Source organism: Mobula hypostoma, chromosome 13, assembly GCF_963921235.1.
Source record: "Mobula hypostoma chromosome 13, sMobHyp1.1, whole genome shotgun sequence".
Taxonomy (NCBI): domain Eukaryota; kingdom Metazoa; phylum Chordata; class Chondrichthyes; order Myliobatiformes; family Myliobatidae; genus Mobula; species Mobula hypostoma.
Window position 1 is genome coordinate 55,725,321 of NC_086109.1, and position 21,941 is coordinate 55,747,261.

General features: G+C 41.2%; 1 protein-coding gene across 1 annotated transcript in view; it reads left to right on the top strand.

The window, feature by feature from the left end:
- The window catches only part of tex9 (testis expressed 9), a 97,916-nt gene that overhangs the window by 71,592 nt on the left and 4,383 nt on the right, over window positions 1-21,941 (top strand). The window contains exons 9-10 of the mRNA XM_063066511.1: window positions 11,482-11,655; window positions 20,078-20,212. Coding sequence (XP_062922581.1) covers window positions 11,482-11,655; window positions 20,078-20,212 — 309 coding nt within the window. The remainder of the gene's footprint in view (window positions 1-11,481; window positions 11,656-20,077; window positions 20,213-21,941) is intronic.

A 21,941-nucleotide genomic window follows, 5' to 3' on the forward strand; every position in this document is an offset into this window, starting at 1 on the left:
TCAAAGCATGCATAAAAGGCATTGAGTTCATCACTGCTATTTATACTGTTAGGTTTCACCTTTTAGGAAGTAATGGCATGCAAACCCTACCATAGCTGTCATGCATCTGACCCTGTCTCTAGCTTCACACAGAATTCCCCTTTCACTTTCATAATGGCCTTCAATAGGCAATATGCTAAACCTTCATGTTAATTTTCACTGATTAATGTACAAGGACACCCAGATCTCTCTGAACCGTAAGTCTTCAAAATCTTGAACCATTTAAAAACTACTCTCCCATTTTATCTTTTTACTGAAGTGAATGACCTATTTCGCCCAGTCACTTGATCTATTTATATGCTCTGTAGTCTCTCTGCACTTTCTTGACCAGCCCAAACTGCCTCCTATGTTCATGTCTTAAGTAAACTTGATCACCTCATTGTTAATCCATGCAACACCCATCTGATGACAGCCTCCCAAATGAAAATGATTCACTTATTCCTACTGCTTTCTGTGTGCTAACCAAATCCTTAATCCATGATGGTTTACTATTTCCCAAACATTGTATTCTAAGTTTGTTAAATATCTTTCTGGGTGACACCTTTTCAAAAGTCTGCATACATCTTTTCAATTATTTCCCGTTGTAGGAGCAAACTGAAAGATCACACGAAGTCGGTGTTCAAAATAATGTGCAATTCATTTAAAACTGGTGTGCACCAGGAGACCAGTCAAAGCTGATCTAGCTGAGCATTAATTTGGTAGTTTTTACAGTCTCTGTTAATGAGATTACCAGTAAAACTACATTTTGGTAACAGAATGGTGGCTACAGGAAGACTTAAGTAATGGACTAAGTTCTGATTACAGAGTAAAATGAGTGTCCACATGTCAACAGTAAATCCACTTTTCTATTTCAACAATCGGTGCACACTATTACATAACTAACAAAATTTCTGAACCTTGGGCATCATCACTGCTGTATTCCATATCTCTACTTCTGGGCTTTGTCTGTGGCTCCCTGTTACCATATTAGCGCAATCTACATCCTTATTTAGTAGTTGCTATTCTTCCCTTACAACACCCCTTTTCTGTTCTGTTGCTAACACCTTCAAAAAGTTATCATGCATTAACTTATTTTTATCAATCTACATTGACTCTGTCTAATCTATTATTATTATCCATGTAATTTGTTACTACTTCCTTGCATATTCCTTCCTACTTACTGTATGCCAGGCATGTTGGTCTATCTGTATTTTCTTCTTCCATTCTTCCTTCTTAAATAATGAGTGTTCACTTGCAACCATTCACTATTGAGAACTGTTCTAGTATCCATGGAATTTTGGAAGATAACTTTTAGTGCATTCTCTGTCTCCCTACTCAGGTTCATTAAAAACTATGAATACAGCTTGTAAGGTCAGATGGATTTAATGTCTTTTTGTCACATCACTCCCAAATACCAGTTTTTTAAAACAAATGTAAATAATAAATAGCTATAGTCCTATATATACAGTAAAAAGATTTGACAAGAAAGAAAGAATAAATAGCTATAGCTATGTTTTCTGCTTTGAATCAGACGCAAAACATTTATTTTGCTGTATATTTCCCCAACCCATTCTGTGAAAAACCCATTGTAAATTTGTATTTAAAAATATATATCCTTTTTACTTACCTGGAGAAGTTCTTGCAGTCAGTTTTTAAACTTGCCCTTACTTTTGACTTTACTTTTCCGAATCAATGCCTTCTTCCTTCTTTGCTTAATTCTGATGTTATCTGAATCCTCAAGTTTTCTGTTATTTTTATTTGGCAATATTTTCCTTTGACTGAATACAATCTTCAACTTCTTTTGATAGCCACATCGTAATAAACAGCTATAGCGCAAGGCAGTGATTACCAGGATCTGTCAGCGAGACACTGTGCATACAAACTACTTTACTCATTCATATTTTAGTAATATGACTTAAAGTAATATAAATTAGTTGTAACCTCTTTCTTTATTATACTTAGCCATTGGTTGTTGGTTATATTTTTAATGTTCATAATCTACTGTAGATGGCTCGCATTTCATGCCTTGGGAGTTTGATTTAATTTATATTGAACTAAATCACTTCCAATCTTTATATAAGATCCCAGATCCTTATACTTACCCTTTCTCCTTGCACAATACCAGATCTAAAAAAAGTTTCAAACAAGGGAAAATCTGCAGATGCTGGAAATCTGAGCAACACACACAAAATGCTGGAGGAACTTGGCAGGCCAGGTGGCATCTAGGAAAAGAATACAGTTGATGTTTTGGACCGAATGACATGTATATATGTTAAAAAAAAAGAAAAATTCTCACCCCTAAAATGTAATAGCATACAACGTAACACGCAACATACACGGCAAACTTAATCCTTAACAGTCTAGGTGAATTCTATGTAATAAAATTAAGGAATCTCTCCGCAAGCACCCCTGCTTCTCCCCCCCCCCCCCAGAATTCACCCTAGCAGACAAAATCAAATGAGCAGGGGCCTGCAAAATTTGGCTGAACCTATTCCTGCCTTCACAGGCGGGTGCTGGAGATGTGCTGGACAGTCAATGTCAGAAAGTCTGGAGACAGGAGCTGTGCCACTTCAACTGGAGACTCCAGGTCCAAATGGGCAGGCTTGAGACGATCCACGGAAACACTGTTCAGGATACCTCCAAAGTCCAGCATAAATAAAAACTTATCTCCTGCTTTCAGCACGTGGAACAAGCCGTCATCAAGTGGCCGCAGGGAACCCCAATGTCCAAAATGACACACAAACATGTATTTCACCTCCTCCAGACCTGGCAAAGGTGCGACCATGGCAGGCCGTGCTGTGTCATGGGCACCAGAGCAAGCGTTTTGGCACTGTCCATAAAAGGTGACCACTGCTGCGAGCAGACCATGGGACTGTGGATGTTAGGAGAAACTCTCCCGGCACCCGCAGGGACGCAGGGGTCACCCGAAAACGAGCTCCGCAGAAGAGGACTGAAGACCCGCCTTAGGGGCTGTCCTCAGGTCCAACATGACCCACAGCAATCTGTCCACCCAACAACAGTCACTGAGGCATGCACGGACAGCAGCTTTCATTGAATAGTGGAACCACTCGCACAGTCTGGGGTCTGAGGGTGATGAGCCGTGGCCCGGTACAGTTTGACCCCCAGATCACGAGCAACCGCACACCAAAGCTCGGACATAAACGGCATCCCTTGGTCTTAAGAGATATCCAATGGGATGCCAAACCAAATGATCCACGAGTTGATGAACGCTCGTTCCATCTCCCCATCTGAAATGGATGACAGTGGCACTGCCTCCGACCAACGTATGGTCCTATCAGTGATGGTGAAGAGGTGAGTAAACCCATGGGATGGGGGCAACGGACCAACCAAATCCACATTCACATGGTCAAAATGCTACTTGGGGACCATGAAAGGAGTTAAAGGAGCCTTGGCGTGTCAATGTACATTCACGCGTTGACACACCAAACAAGCACTAGCCCAGTCCCTGACATCCTCGTTAAGTCTGTGCTACACCGACTTTTCTCTCACCAGTTTATGTGATGCCCTTCGGCACGTGTGAGAAAGCCCGTGGACCGCGTTGAAAATGCGCCGCTGTCAGCTCGCTGGCACAATCAGCTGGGTCACCCATTGACACATTACACAATAGTGAAATGCCGCTGTCACTGAAAGCAACATCCACCAATTTCAACCCTGTGGCTGCCTGCACACTTGGGTCCAAATCCTGGTCTGCCGCCATCTGAGTATAGTCCATCCCAAATGGACAGCACCAGTGAAGGACCAGGGAAGACAGTCAGCCACAAGGTTATGCCTCCCTGCAACATGCTGGATGTCCATGGTGAACTCTGAAGTAAAAAAAGATGGTGCTGCTGTCGAGCAGACCAAAGTTCGGAGACCTTAGCTGTGGCAAACAGTAGGGGCTTATGATCCACAAAAGCTGTAAGTGGATGGCCCTCTAGGAGAAAACAAAAATGCTGTACTGCCAAGTACAGGCCAAGAAGCTCACAGTCAAACATGCTGTACTTGCACTCGCAGGGGTGAAGCTGATGGCTAAAAAGGCAAGAGGCTGCCAAATGCCTTTGACCCACTGCTCATGCACCACCCCGACCGCGTAACGTGACGCGTCCGTGGTGAGAGCAATTGGCGCATCTGGGAAGGGGTGTGCCAGCAGCGTTGCATTAGACAATGCCTTAGTGTCTGAGAATGCCTTGGACCTTTCTTCTGTCCAGTCCACGACATGCTTGGCTGCTTTGCCATTAAGGGCCTTGTAGAGGGGGCGCATGAGCTGAGCTGCTTTAGGGGGACAAAAAGGTGATAAAAGTTCACTATGCCCAAACACTCCTGCAGGTCCTTAATGGTGACTGGCCAAGGGAAGTGCTTAATGGTCTCAACTTTAGCCAGCGGGGGAACTGCCCCTGCTGCATTGATGCGGTGTCCAAGGAAATTGACCACGGACAGTCCAAACTGGCACTTCACCAGGTTGATGATAAGACCATGCTGACTAAGGCGTTTGAAAAGGGTTCTCAAATGTAAGAGATGTTCGTCCCTAGAACTGGCTTCCAAAATGTCATCTAAGTAAATAAACAGGAATGGCAAATCCCTGAGAACACTGTCCATGAGATGCTGAAAGGTCTGAACTGCGTTCTTCAGCCCAAATGGCATTCAAAGGAACTCAAACAAATCATACGGTGTAATAACAGTGGTTTTAGGAATGTCACTCAGGTGGACAGGGACCTGGTGATAACCGAGAACCAGTTGTTGAGGTGGAGGAAATCACTACATAGACGCCACCCACCCCCAGTTTTCGCACGATGTGGAGAGGGGAAGCCCCTGGACTGCTGGACTGCCAGATGTTGCCCAAGCGCTCCATGGTGTCAAACTCAGCTTTGGTAACGGCTAGCTTCTCCAGGTCGAGGCACCTGGAGTGGGCGTGAATGGGCGGTCTGGTGGTGAGGATGTGGTCCTCCACCGCATGTTTAGCGGTGGAGGAGGAGAAGTTGGGTCCAGGAACTCAAGGAGGCGGAGAAAGTTGTTGGAGGCAGAAAGTATGTTGGACAACTTTGAAGTGCCGGTGGTGCTGAGTGTGCCAGAGGAGGAGTAGAAAGTCTGTGCGTTGATGAGGCACCAGTTCTGGATATCAACGAGAGGGCTGTTGGCACAGAGGAAGCCGGCCCTCAGCAGAGGTGTAGACATCACCGCCAGCAGAATTTCTCACCGAAGCACAAAATCATCTCACGCTTTTCAAAAGTCCGGATGGCACTGCCATTTGCAGCCTCGAGAGACTCCCCAGTTCATGTGTCCTATTTAGACGCGGGCAGGAAGCTCACCTGAGTGCCTGTGTCACACAGGAAATGGCGCCCGAAAACAGAGTCTGTAATGAACAACAAACTGCCTGATCTAACGATGCCCATAGCATCGTTCCATTTCCTGACTCCTTGAACTCACAGGGTGGGCAGCACTCCTTAGCTCTTGCCCAAACCTTGTGTGGTAGAAACACAGGGTAGGAAACCATCGATGAGCCTCTTCAATTGTTTCATGTTCAGGTGGCAGCGAAATTGTCCAGTCACATGGTCGCACAGGTCCTCTTGGTGATGGAAAACACCTTTTCAGCCTCTCTTGCTAGATCCCAGAGGTCTGTGAGGGGAGAGCCAACCAGAGCCGACCACATCTTGCCTGATAGTTGTTGCAGGATAAGCTTTCTGATGATAGAACACGGTTGATGTCTGCCGCAGAGGAACAACATGTGGTTCTTCAACTCCAATGCCTTGGAGTTGCCCAAACTAGGCAGTTAAGAGCAGCCAGTGGGTGCACTCAAACTTGGAAAGTTCTAAAGTCTCTTGGAGTTGCTTAAGAGTCTCATACCTGTCAACTTCTGGGGGTGGGTTCTGTAAGACGCTTATCACCCTGGTCACCGTAGGGCTGTCTAACGCTGTGATGACAAAGTAATATTTCGTGTTGTCTTGCGAGATTCTCCACACTGTAAACTGAGCCTCTGCCTGAGTGAACCAAATGGTGGCATGTTCCAGCCAGAATTCAGGGAGCTTGAGAGCAACAGTGTTTGTAGTCATGATCGTAAAACGAGTGAAATCACTCTGGAATCGTCCAGAGGAGTGTTGGGGGTTACCAGTATAGGAGTGTTGACACAAATCAACACGAGTGTAATTACTTCTAACATACACTTTATTACCAGAGCAAACAAATAGCGACATCATATATAAGAAAAAACCCTGCCCTCAAAACGTAATAACTTACAACGTAACATACACGGTGAACTTAACCCTTAACAGTCTTGGTGAATTCTGCCTAATGAAATTAAGGAGTCCCTACTTTGTGAACAAAGGCAACCCTTGTACTTGGCTTTTATAGATTTGACAAAGGCACTTGGTTCAGTAGACTGCCAAGCCCTCTAGCGTATACTATCAAAACATGGCTCTTCTGACAAGTACATGAATATGGAGGTTACTGCACGATGGCACGTCAGCCACAGTACTTAGCAATACCAGCACTGAATCAGAACCCTTCATTATTAAGACAGGAGTCAAAGAGGATTCCACCCAACTACATCATTGCACCCTATCTATTTGCCAACCTTCTTATTGGCCCAAACCTGCCTCTGAGAATCCCAATAGTGTACAGAATGGACAGCAGGCTTTTCGTCCTCACCTGGTTCAAGGCCAAGAAACAAGGTCATGGTGCTTCAGTGTGTGGATTTCAATTTCACTGCCCAACTGACCACTTATCCAGCCTTCCATGAAAGTTTATGACATCACTTTGAAAATGGGAACCACATTTCCTACCATTGCTCCTCAAAAGCAGACATTGATTCAGAGATCAACCACCACCTGAATAGTGCTAGTGGAGCCTATGCAAGACTAATGAAAAGAGTCTTTGGAGACCACAACCTACAGGTCCAAACAAAACTTTAGATCTATAGAGCAGTTGTCCTTCCTACATTACTGTATGGAGCTTAATCATGGACCATAGACAGAAGGCATCTAGAAGCCATGGAACAATACCATCAAAAATCCTTATGAAAGATTTTGAGGATCACAGTAACACCAGTGTACTGGAGGAGGCCAACATGAACAGCATCTCCATCATAATAAAGCAACACCAACTCTGATGTCATCCGAAAGCCTACCGCACATCTCCTCAAACAAATCCTCTACTCACAGTTGAAGGAAGGTCAGCAAGCCTCTGGAGGGCAAAGGAAATGTTTCAAAGATAACATCAAAATCAGCTGAAGCAATTCAACATTACATCTAAAAACTATGAACACATTGCACAATAGAGGCACCTGGAGGAAAGCTGTTCAAGAGAGGCATGCTATATGAGAGTGACCTTCACTGTGCACAGAGAACAAGCAATAGCTGCGAAAGGAGAGACCTACAACCAAAAGACCCAACCACGAACCACGGCCAGCACTTACTCTTGCCCACATTACAACAGAAAATGTGGATCCTGTATCAGCCTCTATAGCCACCTGAGGATCCACCAATAGACAATCCCTGAAGGCAACATCGTACTCGACTGATTGATTTGACTACCTCAACATACTGATTTAAAAAAAACATCTTTTCTACACTCCATAAAGTCATCGTCTACAGAATTTCTTGTGCCTTAGTTGCCACGTTTAATGTAAATTGAAGTCCTTCGTGAATGTTGTATTAAACTTGTATGTATCTCCAGTCTCCTGATTTTTACGTTGCCATTGGCATTTAAGGAATTGTATATATTTCCATCCAATGGTTCTTATCCATTTGTATTTCTACCCAAACTGATTCTACTTCTTGATTTTCTGACATAAATCCAACTTGAGAAGAAGGATCTTAATTCCCAATAAGACAGATCCAACTCTTTTAATATTATGTCTCTCTCTTATGAGTTAAGTAACCTGACTTTGGTTACCATGCTTTTCACAATACAACCACATTTTGGTAACGTGGTTGGAATGTGTAAAATGTGGTCATTAAAAGTTTTCTACTATTACTGCCAGTAATTCACCAAATGTGTCATCATACTATGTACGTTTAGATAAAGACCCTTCAATTTTGTCATTGTATCTCTCTTTCCTGCTCTGACTTTGATTAAAGGAATTCTCTTATGTTTGTATGCCCTGTAGCTTCCTAACAGATGCTGGTTATCCTCTAAACCTCTACATCCCAACCCTATAGGCTTGCATCATGTCCCTGGCATTGTACTATCAGCTCCTGGTCTTCGGCTTTCTTAAGTTTAAACACCTCCACAATCCAGTCTTCCTAATGCACTGTCAGTTCTACCTTGACCACCTGCTTTGGGGTTTCTGACAGAATGACCATGTCAGACCTCAGTGGTGATGTCATGAAGTCAGGGAACTTTAATTGCTTGCCAAGATCGACATTCAGTTCCCAATCAGATGCCATGGTAAGCAAGCCTGCTGGTGATCTGGGTTGAGGCTGTGGTTGGTCTCCAGCTTTGACAAAGGCTGTGGGCTTTCTGGGTTGGCAAAAGTGCTTACTGTTGTTAATGGCCAAGGAGATGTTGTCTGCCACTGTCTTCAGCAGCTGGTTATGGTGCCAGTAGTAGCAGCCTTCTCCCAAGGATTTTGGACAGCTGCTGAGGATGTGCTCCAGGGTCATTACCTCATTGAGGACTACATTAGTCTTCACTTTATAGAAGATAAAACAGGAATAGGCTTTTCAATCCAGTGTCTGCGCCAAACACAATGTCAAATTAAACTAGGCCTTTCTGCCTACATGTGGTCCATTGCCCTCCATTCCCTGCATGTCCATGTGCCTATCTGAAAGTTTCTTAAACACAATATGTCTGCTTCCACCAACATGCTTGGTAGCACATTCCAGATACCCTACACTATGTGTAAACATAAATAAATAAATAGATAATCGCCCTTAAACTTTTCCCTTTTGGCTTAAAGGTACGCCTTATAGTAATTGGCTTTTCTACTCTGTGGAAAAAGATCATAACTGTCTGTTCTATCTATACCTCTGCTCTAATTTTTATAAACTGAAATGAAATGATCACTCAGCATTCAAATCTTCAGAGAAAACAATCCAAATTTGTCAACCCTCTCCTATAGCTAATACCTTCTTATTCAGACAGCATCCTGGTAAACCTCTTTTTTCACCCTCTCGAAAGCATCAGCATCCTTCCTGTAATATGACTAGAATTGCTCACAATACTCCACATGTGCCCTAACCAAAGTTTTATGTAGCTGCAAGATGACTTAGAAATTAGAACAAAGAACAGTACAACATAGAACATGCACTTCGGTTTATGATGTTGTACCATCCTTTTAACCTACTACACGATCAATCTAATCCTTCCCTCCTTAATAGCCTACAACCTTCTACTTTTTCTTTCATCCATATGCCGATCTAAGAGCCTCTTAAATATTCCTAATATACCTGCCTCTACCACCTCTCTTGGAAGTATATTCTAGTCACTTATCATTCTTTTGCAATTTTCCAGTCCTCTGGAAAGATGCTGGAATCTAGCGATTCTTGAAAGATCATTACTAATGCCACCACCTCTTTCAGAACCCTGGGATTTATACCATCTGGTCTTGGTGACTGATCTACCTTCAGACCTTTCAGTTTTCCAAGGACCCTTTTACACACTTCACATACTTCTGCCCCCTGACACACTCAAACTTCTGGCATACTGTTTGTGTCTTCCACAGTGAAGACTGATTCAAAATACTTATTCAGTTTGTCTGCCGTTTCCTTGACCCCATTACTCCTCTCCAGCATGAATTAACTGGTTTCATTGAATTAGTTAAAAAGGTATTTAAAAAAAAGACAAACTACCATTTAATTGAGTGACATACTATGTATTAAAATGAAATACAGAGCAAATTAGAACACTACCGATGTATTACAGTACTATAAAACTGTATTAGATCCTAATAGTTATCGACTAAGGAATTCATCCAGAGTACTCTTCCATGCATGGGCTGTCCAGAGAGGGGTAGCACCTCTGGTGAAGAGGCTCATTATGTTCATTCTGGCGTAGCTCACTCACCTTTGGTCCCCATTGAACACCTAACTGTCACCTGTGGCTTCAAGTAGCAGTTTGTATGTGACAGTGGCCACACCCTGCTACTCTACTTCAACAGGAGGGGTAAACCAGGTGAGGGTATCTGGCAGGCCTCATACCCTGGTGAAATAGGTACATGCCTGTCCTAGCAAGTGAAGTCAGCTCCAGTGCACTGGGTGGCTGAATCAACAGTGAGGTCCAAAGGCTAAGAAGGTGGTTCAGGACTGCTTCATGTAGAGAAAATGGCATGATAAGTCACAGAAGAAGCCCTGGTCATCCATTACAACCAAGTTTGAGATGACCACTTATATTACTGGATCAGGACTTCCTTGGTCGAGAGAGTGGAACTATTTTAGAGCAATGGTTTTTCTGCTATAAAATCTTTCCCACATGGGCTTAAAAAGATGTGATGGACAACCAGAATGCTGCCATGTTCTTTTTATTGATTATAAATGAACAAAATGAATACACACAGTGTAGAATATGGACTGCCTTCATACAATGCTTTTGATGATTGCGGCCTCACAAATATTCATTTTTATTGTAACATTCAAGATGATTGCTGATACAAAATACATAGAAAGTGGGCATTATTAGCATCTGTCTCTCTCAGATACATATCAACCAAGATATTCATTGAAATTTTCTTTAATTTCCTATTTTGTTTGTAATTTAAAGGCCTTGCTAAGAGGGCCATTTTTTTAATATTTTGATATCAAACACATTGAGAATTCTGAAAATATCCCACATCTGGTAGATGTTATCTGGATGAAGACCAATTTTTTACACATTTTCCAACAGACAGTTTTATTTTTAACAGAGTTTATATCAGTTTCAATGGAATGGTTTATCTTGTTGAAGATATCTTGTCCCTACTCAACACTTAAATTTTGCCTTCTGATCAATTTCAGAAAAGCTGCAAGCTCTGGTTTTAACAAAAATAAATGTTCTCCATCTCCAACCTCCTGAATCATTGCTCTACTTTATAAGTTACTTGATAATCATAATTTCCACTTCCAATTGGCCACAGCAGTATTAATTGTGCCCAGAATTAGTCAACACTTGTACTGTATCTGCATAAATCCTGAACTTGCATTTACAAAGGGAAATGGCTGAAGTTATTGCAAAGATGCCAGAACTTCACCCCTAACAAAACTTGTATTCATGCTGCAGCTGCAGATTATCATTATTCAAAGGATTAATTTCATCAAATCTGAGTATGATATTTATGATTTGATCAGAAATTTAAGGAAAGGTCATCAATGCAAAATGTTAACTGTGTCTCCCACCAGAGAAGCTGCCTGACTTGATGAGTTTTACCAGTATGTTCTGTTTTTAATTACTGAATTTAGTGTTGATTGTGGATTGAGCAACCTTTTCAATTGTTAGATTTTAGATTAAATTAACTTTTTTTAGTTATTTTTCGCAATCTCTGGCTTTACTTAATAGGATGATGAAAATAACACCTTGTCTAGTCGTGTCAGGGAAGCAGAGGAAGAACGCAACAGATTACAGAAGACAACAAGCATCCAGCAGACTCAGATTGAGAAATATAAAAGTTTGGCGGATGAGGCACAAAGAAAAAGTGATGGTTTACAACAACAAGTGTTTTCTTTGCGAAAGGTATATTTACGTAATAACATCTAAGTAACCTTGTACCTGATCCGTTTAAATTGCATTTCTCCTAAAATCACAGACAAGTTTCACTTATTCCCTTACCATTCCTAGGCATTGGTTGTCTACATAAGGCAGCAATTGATCGGCTTCCAAGGCTCCAGTGACTTGGTCATATTGTCCCTGCTGAGAAAATCAGACACTACACAAAGATGTGAACTTGTAGTTGAAGAACACTGTCAACTTGGCAAATTAAATGGGGCATATAAATTACACACTGTGTTTTACTGTCTTTTTAGACTTTTATGTTGTTGGTCCCTATGCAATAAATTGTGGCTATTTTCCTAGAATTTGTAGACACTTCTCATAATTTTTTTCTAACAGTTTATTTGATTGGAATGGATTTTTTTTTACATCAGAGGTTCCCAGAACTGATATTTGCGTTTTCTCAGCTCTGATGAAGGTCTTAGACCTGAAATGTTGAGTTTCTTTTTCTGCGGACTTGCTTGGTCTGCTGAGTGTTTCAAGCATTGTGCTTTATTTTAAAACAGGAAACTTTTATGCCTGTAAAAGATCAATTAAAATAGAATAATACATCTACAGACATCCCACCTCTCCCGGAAGTTCCGGGAATCTCCTGCAAATTAATAATGGCTCCCTGATGCCCGCAAATTATATACAATATCACAGAAATTGATTTTTTTGAGAGCGAGCGTGAGAGAGCATGAGAGAATGCGCAAGAGTGAGCGCAAGAGCAAGAAAGCAAGTGCGAGAGAGCGAGCGCGAGTGAGAGCGAGAACACACAAGAGAGAGAGAGCGAGAAAGCGAGCGAGAGAGCACGCATGATAGAGAGCGAGAGCAAGAGCGAGGGAGTTCCAAAAAAAAGGTCAGAGTGACAGAGTGTTCCAAAAAAAGAAAATATAAAACGTACGTCACCCCAGACTACACTGAAGTGTACTCCTGCCTAATAGGGGTCAAAAATAATGACAGTCTTGCTTGCTGCACTGTTTGCAACAGTGACTTTTCTATTGCCCATGGTGGGTTAGGACTGTAAAAGACATGTTGAGGTGAGTTTAACAGGTGTCATTTGTTCATTAGCATAGCTAACGTTATTTAAACTAGCTGGCTAGCTGCTAAGGAGCTACTCTATTGCAGACATCCCACCTCTCCCGGAAGTTCCGGGAGTCTCCTGCAAATTGATGGTGCTACCTCCCTGAAATGAGTTTTTGCAGGGTGGGATGTCTGCATCTATTTGTGCTTAGACAATAAAGACAAGTTTGTATCTTTGGAGATCAGAAAACAACTGATATTGAACATTTGAAATGGAAATAGAAAATACTTGGAAAAACTCAACAGGTTAGGATGCATCTATAGAAAGAGAATAGTTAATGTTTTGAGTCCGCAAAACATTGACTCTTTCCCTTTCCGTAGATGCTCCCAGATCTGCTGAGCTATCAGGCATTTTTTTTCTTATGTTTCATCTTTGAACAGCAATTTTTGTTTGGGAAACTGGACATACATTAGGCAGACATTAGACAAAGGATGGAAATATGTTTTTTAAAAGATGGGATTTTTTCTCAGAATATTGAGAGTCTTCAGAATTATCTTACTAAAATCAGAGTCTTTGTATATTATAAAGCAGGTGGTAGAAAGGTGCTTGATAAGTAAAGGGCTGAAAGGTTGCACGGGATAGGTAGGTGAGTTTCCAACCAGTACAGCCACATGGCTCTGTTGAACTGTTGAATAGGATTGAGATATTGTAAGGCATAATCCTGATTGTAATTTGTATGTTAGTGTGTATTTAAGTGATTTTATAATGCAGTTTTGTTCTTTGTTCTGCTCATTTGTATGATCTTCATTTGAAATTTCAAAAAAATAGAAGTTTTAATCTGATATGGATGTGGACTATATTGCACATACTCAGGAAATTTTTCCAAGTTTTTCCTTCTGATCTCATGACACTCTTGAAGTATTGATACCAGCATGTTTCTGATTGCTCTTCATGTATCAAGATTACTAAGTAAGTGTCAGTGTCTGATAATAGAAGGAACCATAATTAGGATTTGACTGCATAGTCCTTTCCCGATCTTATCCAGTAAATACCTGTAAACTTTCAATAAAGGCACTGGATACTGTAAGGAACAAAATGCTCAAGCAGATTTTTCATGTACGTCCAGGGGCACTGACATCAGGAAAGGTCCCTATCTGTTTCTGCAGCTGACAGCACCTCACTGAGTATGAATCAGGAATCAAAGTTGGAACCTTCAGGTCTGCGGGCATTAGTTCTCTCGTTGAGATTTATTTATTTGGATGCACTGCAGACAATAATCTTTTCAATCAAATAAACTGAATTGTTAAAAATCTAAAATTGTTTTGGAATTGACGAGAAAGATTGGATATCAGTAGTTACTAATCCAGTTGTAGGCAGTAAAATATGATGCTAGATTACTAATATTACTTATTGCTGCCATCTGCTGGTTTGGAATGAAGAGTTTACCATCTGTTTGTGATTTTCTGTACTTTTCCAGTTATAAAAAAGTGATTCTACATTTACTATCATTACATAGAGCATTAACAAGGTCAATGTTATGATGGTCATGTGGTATTTCAGTATGCAGTTAGATTGGGAAAATCAGGTTGATGCTGTACCCCAAGGGAAGGAATTTAGAATGCCTATGAGATGGCTTTGTAGAGCAGCTTGTGGTTGAGCCCGGTAAGGAAAAAGTAATTTTGAATAGGGTGTTGTGTAATGAACAAGATTTGATTTGGGAGCTTAAGGTGAAGGAACCCTTAGGAGAGTGATATGTGATAGAATTCACCCTGCAGTTTGAGAAGGGGAAGCTAAAATGTATCAGTATTACAGTAAAGTAAAGGGAATTTCAGAGGCATGACAGGAGCTGGCCAGAGTTAATTGGAAGGGGACACTAGCAGGGATAGCAGCAGAGCAGCAATGGCTGGTGTTTCAGGGAGCAATTCAGAAGGGACAGCACAGCTTCATCCCAAAGAAGCAGTACTCTAAAGGGATGAGGCAACTGTGGCTGAAAAGGGAAGTCAAAGACAGCATAAAAGCAAAAGAGAGGGTATATAATATTGGAAGTTGGGGAGAAGTTAGATTGGGAAGCTTTTAAAAACCAACAAAAAGCAACTAAAAAAAGTATTAAGAAAAGATGAAATATGAAGATAAACTAGCTAATAATGTAAAACAGTATATCAGGAGTTTTTCCACATACATACTCTTTCACAAAGTAAAAGAGGGGGAAGAGTGGATATCAGACCACTGGAAAATTACACTGGAAAGTACACTGGGCTGATGAGATTAATGGAGAGTTAGAGTTTTGTGTTACTCTTCACTGTGGGAAAACACCAACGGTATGCCAGAAATTCGAGAGTGTTGGAACAGAAGTCACTATTACTAAGGAGGAGGTGCTTTGGAAGCTGAAATGTCTGAGGGTACATAAGTCATGTGGACCAGATGGATTTTATCCCAGGGTTCTAAAAAAGATATCTGAAGAGATTGTTGGGGCATTAGTAGTTATCTTTCAAAAATCACTAGATTGTGGAATAGTTCCAGAGGACTGCAAAATTACAAACGCTACTCTAAAGACAGGAAATTAGCCTGACTTCAGTGGTTGGGAAGATGTTGGACTTCATAATTAAGGATTATTTGGGGTACTTGCAAATGTCATGCCACTCTTCAAGAAGGAAGAGAGGCAGAGGAAAGAGAATTATAGGCCAATTAGTCAGACCTCAGTGGTTTGGAAGATATTAAGATGGTTAAGGATTAGGTTTTGATGTACTTGGAGGCACTTGATAAAATAGGCCAAAGTTAGCATCGTTTTATTAAGGGGAGATTTGTTGGAATTCTTTGAGGAAAATACAGCAGGATAAATAAAGGTGAGTCAGTGGGTGTTGTTTATTTGGATTTTCAGAAGGTCTTTGACAAGATATTGCACATGGGGCTGCTAAGCAAGGTAAGAGCCCATAGGTTGCAGGAAAGATACTAGTATGGTTAGAAGGTTGACTGACTGGAAGGAGGCAAAGTGGGAATAAAGGGGGCCTTTCCTCGTTGGCTGCCAGTGATGGGTGGTGTCCACAGGAGTTGATGTTAGGACAGCTTCTTTTCACTTTAAATGTCAATGTTTTGGATAATGGAATTGATGGTTTTATGGCCAAGTTTGCAGATGTTACAAAGATAGGTAGAGGGGCAGGTAGTGTTGAGGAAGCAGGGAGTCTGTAGAAGGACTTGGACAGATTAGGATAATGGGCAAAGAAATAGCAGATGGAAAGCATATGGTCATGCACTTTGGTAGAAGGAATAATGGTGTGGACTGTTTTCTAAATGGAAAGCAAATTCAGGAATCAGAGGTGCAAAGAGACTTGGGAGTCTTTGTGCAGGATTAACCCAAAAGTTAACTTGCAGGTTGAGCTAGTAGTAAGGAAGTCAAATGCAAAGTTAGTATTCATTTTGAGAGGACTAGAATATGAAAGCAAGAATGTAATGCTGAGGCATTATAGGCATTGACTGGACTGCACTTGGCATATAGTGAGCAGTTTTGGACTCCTTACCTAAAAAAGGATGTGCTGGCATTGGAGAGGGTCCAGAGGAGGTTCACATGAATGATCCCAGGAATGAAAGGGTTAAATGTATGAGGAGTGTTTGAAGGCTCTGGGTGTGCACTTCCTAGAGTTCAGAAAAATGTGGGAGTGGGGTAGGAGGGGGTGGAGATCTCATTGAAACCTATTGAATATTGAAAGGCCCAGAAAGAATGGATGTGGAGAGAATATTTCCTATCATGAAAGAGCCTTGGACCAGAGGACACAGTCTCAGTGTAGAAGGACGTCCCCTTAGAACAGACATGAGGAGGAATTTCTTTGGCCAGAGGATGGAGAATCTGTAGAATTTATTGCCACAGGCAGCTTTGTAGGCCAAGTCATTGGGTGTATTTAAAAAGGAAGTTGATATGTTCTTGGTTAGTAAGGTGGTCAAAGGTTATGGGCAGAATGCAGAAGGGAATGGAGTTGAAAAGGATAATAAATCAGCCATGATGGAATAGTGGAGCAGACTCAATGGGCCAAATGGCCTATTTTTTCTCTACATCTTACGATCTAAAAATGAGAATGTGTTTGTTTCTAATATATTGGAAACAGTAATTATGTATTTTCTTGAATTTAAGATTATGCATGACACTGTGGTTTGCAGCTGAGGGGATTGCCAGATCCCCTCAACAGCAGTGAAGGCTGAATGACATTGGTGTGGAATTTGGCGTGACATGCAGGCAGGCTGGATAGGATCAATGGGTCAGTGAGGTACACTACGCAGAAGCAACAAGGCATGTAAAAGCTAAAGGCAGATTGGAACTAAAGGAATGCACGTTTGTGATTAGTTGACCAATAAATGGCATGACTTAATTTATAAATATACTTTGCAAATATTAAAAGAGCAGAAAATATTAATTATGTCCAAGTAGATGCGATGTTGACTGATGATGGAGGAAAACTTGATAGATAGGAAGCTGAGATTCTAGTTACTGTACACAAAGATGAATTGTTTGCATTGAACAACCTAGGCAGTTAAGAAAGATTTAGGACTTGTCCTCAATCATTGCTGGTGATAAAGGCTATCATGTTACGATGAGCCAGTAGTGCAATATGTGGGAGGACACTACCAATCTTGAAACCTGCTCTGATGAGTATTGCAATGATGCCGCAGAGCTCTCCGGGCAGTGGAGACATTGTGCTGATGGTCTGCAGTATTAGATTTGCTCTGGTAATATGGCTTTTATTGTATGCATCTTACACATGCCTGTTGAGCACAAGAATGTTTGTTATCATTCTCCATCAGCCAATCCCTTGCTTGCTATAAGTTCTGTAAGGTGTCATGACCCACTATAACCTGTATGAATTCTGTGCATATAGTCACACTGTAGCAAGAAAATGAGGGCAATAGATTCTCTCTCAGCTATCATATGGTGCACAAACAGTGAACTGTATCCTGCCCCATTTAAGATTGAGCAAAGAATTACGTTATTAGACATAATGTTATTATTTTGAAAATGTTGCACTTCATCACTCACTGTGCATCATGTATCATGTGCCACGAACATATACAACTTAGTAACAAATGACATGAACTAAGGGAGAAAAACACATTGGAAGCCACAGATCCCAATCTGGAATTATTAAAGAAGAATGCTGTGGGGAAACATGATAACAATATGCAAACTTTCCCTTGGTGTTCTTTCTTCAGTAATAGTGTTTAGTTTTCTCACATTAGTGGGAGTGCTGTATTTCAGGGACACTGAAGGTAATACAAATGTGTGAAAACAACTGTTTTTTGAGTAAACCTTGATGTCAACCAGAGGTCTGGTAAAACTGCTTTATGCAAAAGCTCTGAAGTCCAACACAACTTCTTTCAGTGATTGTTACCACCCCCTTTAATACTTGCAACTTGATACAATTATTAAAACACTTATGAATGTGTACAACAGGAATTCTGCAGATGCTGGAAATTCAAGCAACATACATCAAAGTTGCTGGTGAACGCAGCAGGCCAAGCAGCATCTATAGGAAGAGGTGCAGTCGACGTTTCAGGCCGAGACCCTTCGTCAGGACTAACTGAAGGAAGAGTGAGTAAGGGATTTGAAAGCTGGAGGGGGAGGGGGAGATGCAAAATGATAGGAGAAGACAGGAGGGGGAGGGATAGAGCCGAGAGCTGGACAGGTGATAGGCAAAAGGGGATACGAGAGGATCATGGGACAGGAGGTCCGGGAAGAAAGACGGGGGGGGGTGACCCAGAGGATGGGCAAGAGGTATATTCAGAGGGACAGAGGGAGAAAAAGGAGAGTGAGAGAAAGAATGTATGCATAAAAATGAGTAACAGATGGGGTACGAGGGGGAGGTGGGGCCTTAGCGGAAGTTAGAGAAGTCGATGTTCATGCATCCCATTCCCATTCTGACATGTCTATCCACGGCCTCCTCTACTGTAAAGATGAAGCCACACTCAGGTTGGAGGAACAACACCTTATATTCCGTCTGGGTAGCCTCCAACCTGATGGCATGAACATCGACTTCTCTAACTTCCGCTAAGGCCCCACCTCCCCCTCGTACCCCATCTGTTACTCATTTTTATGCACACATTCTTTCTCTCACTCTCCTTTTTCTCCCTCTGTCCCTCTGAATATACCTCTTGCCCATCCTCTGGGTCACCCCCCCCCCTTGTCCTTCTTCCCGGACCTCCTGTCCCATGATCCTCTCGTATCCCCTTTTGCCTATCACCTGTCCAGCTCTCGGCTCTATCCCTCCCCCTCCTGTCTTCTCCTATCATTTTGGATCTCCCCCTCCCCCTCCAGCTTTCAAATCCCTTACTCACTCTTCCTTCAGTTAGTCCTGACGAAGGGTCTCGGCCTGAAACGTCGACTGCGCCTCTTCCTATAGATGCTGCTTGGCCTGCTATGAATGTGTACAAACAGCCCGAAGAAATCAATGAGTTTCCACCTAGTGAATGTTGGATTATCTGTTTAAAACAATGCTCTGGAAGGAAACATTCTGGCTTTTAAAAGCACGTTCAGCCACGAATCCCTGTTGGCTAGACTTTTGAGGTCTTCCATGTGCTGCTTTAGATCAAAATCTGCAAACTTTCTTTAACCTATGAATGCACGCAAGTCCTCACTATTACAGCCTTCAGTGTGATTTGCCTAACAAATACGTGTGCACTACAGGTGACATTTTGAAGTTCTAAAAGTACTTGCAGTGTCCTATAAAAGAGCCAGTAAGCATTGACTTTAATATCTTGTCAATTTTTTTTAGAAACAACATTCAAATTGGAGTTTAATCCAGTTGCAAAGAACATGTAACATATATAGATTTTTGGATATGTACTATGTAAGGAAATTGTATACATTTTGTACAACACCCTTCATGTCATTAATGTCTCAAATACTTACACAGCCAATAAAAATATATAAATATCCTGTACACATATATCCTGTACAAAGTCTTCTCTAAGAAAGGTAGCAGTAAACGTAACCTGGTCCAATAGAAGGGTTTGAATTCTCAAAAATGCTGTCTTTCTAAATCACTCCCAATGGATTGCTAATTTGGGGAGGGAGGTTTGGGTCATTTAATGATAAATATTTACCACTGTTATCTATGAAAGTTAATGAAAGGGCTATATTATTAAATAACTAAATATCAACATTTCTATTTTTCTTCCACTGGATAATCAGCATAAAACTGAGTCAACAAATAGGTTCAGTTTTTGAGAAATGCTTTATATTTGTTTATATATGCAGAGCCTGAGTTTTTTTTTGTGTTAAAGTAAAGCCTATTATAAATAAATACCTATTCAATACAATATAAATAAATATTTTCTAATATTTTGACATGTTGTAAGTGAACATTCTATAACATTTGTATGGAATTGTTAACCTAGGAATTAGACAGCCAGAAAAGAGCCCAGAAGCAATTTGCTACAAACCATAGTGCTACAGAGGTTCGCCTGAACAGGGCATTAGAAGAAACTGAAAAATACAAAGCAGAACTTAATAAATTGAAGCAGAGTAATAAGGTAAGCCTACAGAAAACTTTACCAATTCCACACTGAACAATACTTGAAAGCAGAGCAAGTTAGCCAAGTGTCACTAAAGCAATGAATCCTGATTTTCAACCCAAGGTCACTGAGTGTACTCCATTATAAGCCTGCAGTCATTGCAATTTTTTGATTGAGTTTTAAGCTTCTTCAGTTGCATGCCCTTCAGGATTCAGCATGACTTGTTTCCACTCCATTCCTTAGTTTCTTCAGGCGACTGAAGAGACTGATATGAGAACAAGAAACAGGAAAGCAGAAATAGGGATATTTGGTACCTTGTACCTCCTGTACCATTCATTATGATCATTCATGACTGATCCTTTACCTAAGGGCCACTTTCCTTCAATAGCCACTTATCTCTTATTATCTAAAATTTCATTAATTCCTTTCTTAAATGAATTCAGCAATTAATCCTGCACAACCCTCAAACATACAATTATAGAAAAAACATCATCCTTTCAATCTCTCCTTATTGTGTTTATTTCTGATCGCTTCATTATATGAAGGACATGGAAGCTTTGGAAGAGTGCAGAGGAGATTTACCAAGGTGATGCCTGGATTAGAAAGCATGTTTTATGAGGATAGGTTGAGTGAGCTAGGGCTTTTCTCTTTGGAACAAAGGAGGATGAGAGCTACCATATTAATTTTAAATAATCACTTCTTTTTTACATATTTGTATAAGTTTTTATAGACAGATGTTATTTTTCTCATTGGAATTCTCTATTTGAATTCTCTATTTGATATTCCCTTTCTTCACGTGTGGCAGCAGGAGCTCAATAGGCCACAGGAGATGTGCACTTCAACTGGTTTCATTGGATTTTTCTGTGCTCCTAATGAAGAAGCTTGTATTCTTTTGACTTTTAAACTTAAATTTATAGTTGGAAATGCAGAGTTAAAAAATAATAGAGATTCTCTATAGAATCTCTATTCTAGAGATTCCTGCAGAAATATTCATCCAGTTCAAAGTTTAGGTTGTTGGTCAGAAGTACATGGTACCTGTTGGATTGAGTTCTACTGATGCTGTAAACATTCATACATTATGGCCATATTGAAATGACAAGACTAAAGAGGATGGAGAGGATCAGTGTTAAAAATTAAAAGATGTTTTGTTAATCATTAATCCAGTTAATTATATTTCATAGCTCTGGGTCCCTCTACTATTCCCTCCTTCAGTCATCAGTATACGTATCCTATCCCTGTTGATCAGTAAAAGAATGAAAGGGAAAGATCTCATCATTCCGTAGGAGTGTTCTTGGTTCCTTCCAACAGCTCGTTTCAATGCTACTAATTGTGAATAATAGGAATTCTGCAGGTGCTGGAAATTCAAGCAACACACATCAAAGTTGCTGGTGAGCGCAGCAGGCCAGGCAGCATCTCTAGGAAGAGGTACAGTCGACGTTTCAAGCCGAGACCCTTCATCAGAACTAACTGAAGGAAGAGTTAGTAAGAGATTTGAAAGGGGGAGGGGAAGATCCGAAATGATAAGACAGTAGGGGGAGGGATGGAGCCAAGAGCTGAACAGGTGATTGGCAAAGGGAATATGAGAGGATCATGGGACAGGAGGCCCAGGGAGAAAGACAAGGGGGGGGGAACCCAGAGGATGGGCAAGGGGTATAGTCAGAGGGACAGAGGGAGAAAAAGGAGAAGAAGGTCTGTCCCTCTGACTATACCCCTTGCCCATCCTCTGGGTTCCCCCCTCCTCCCCGTC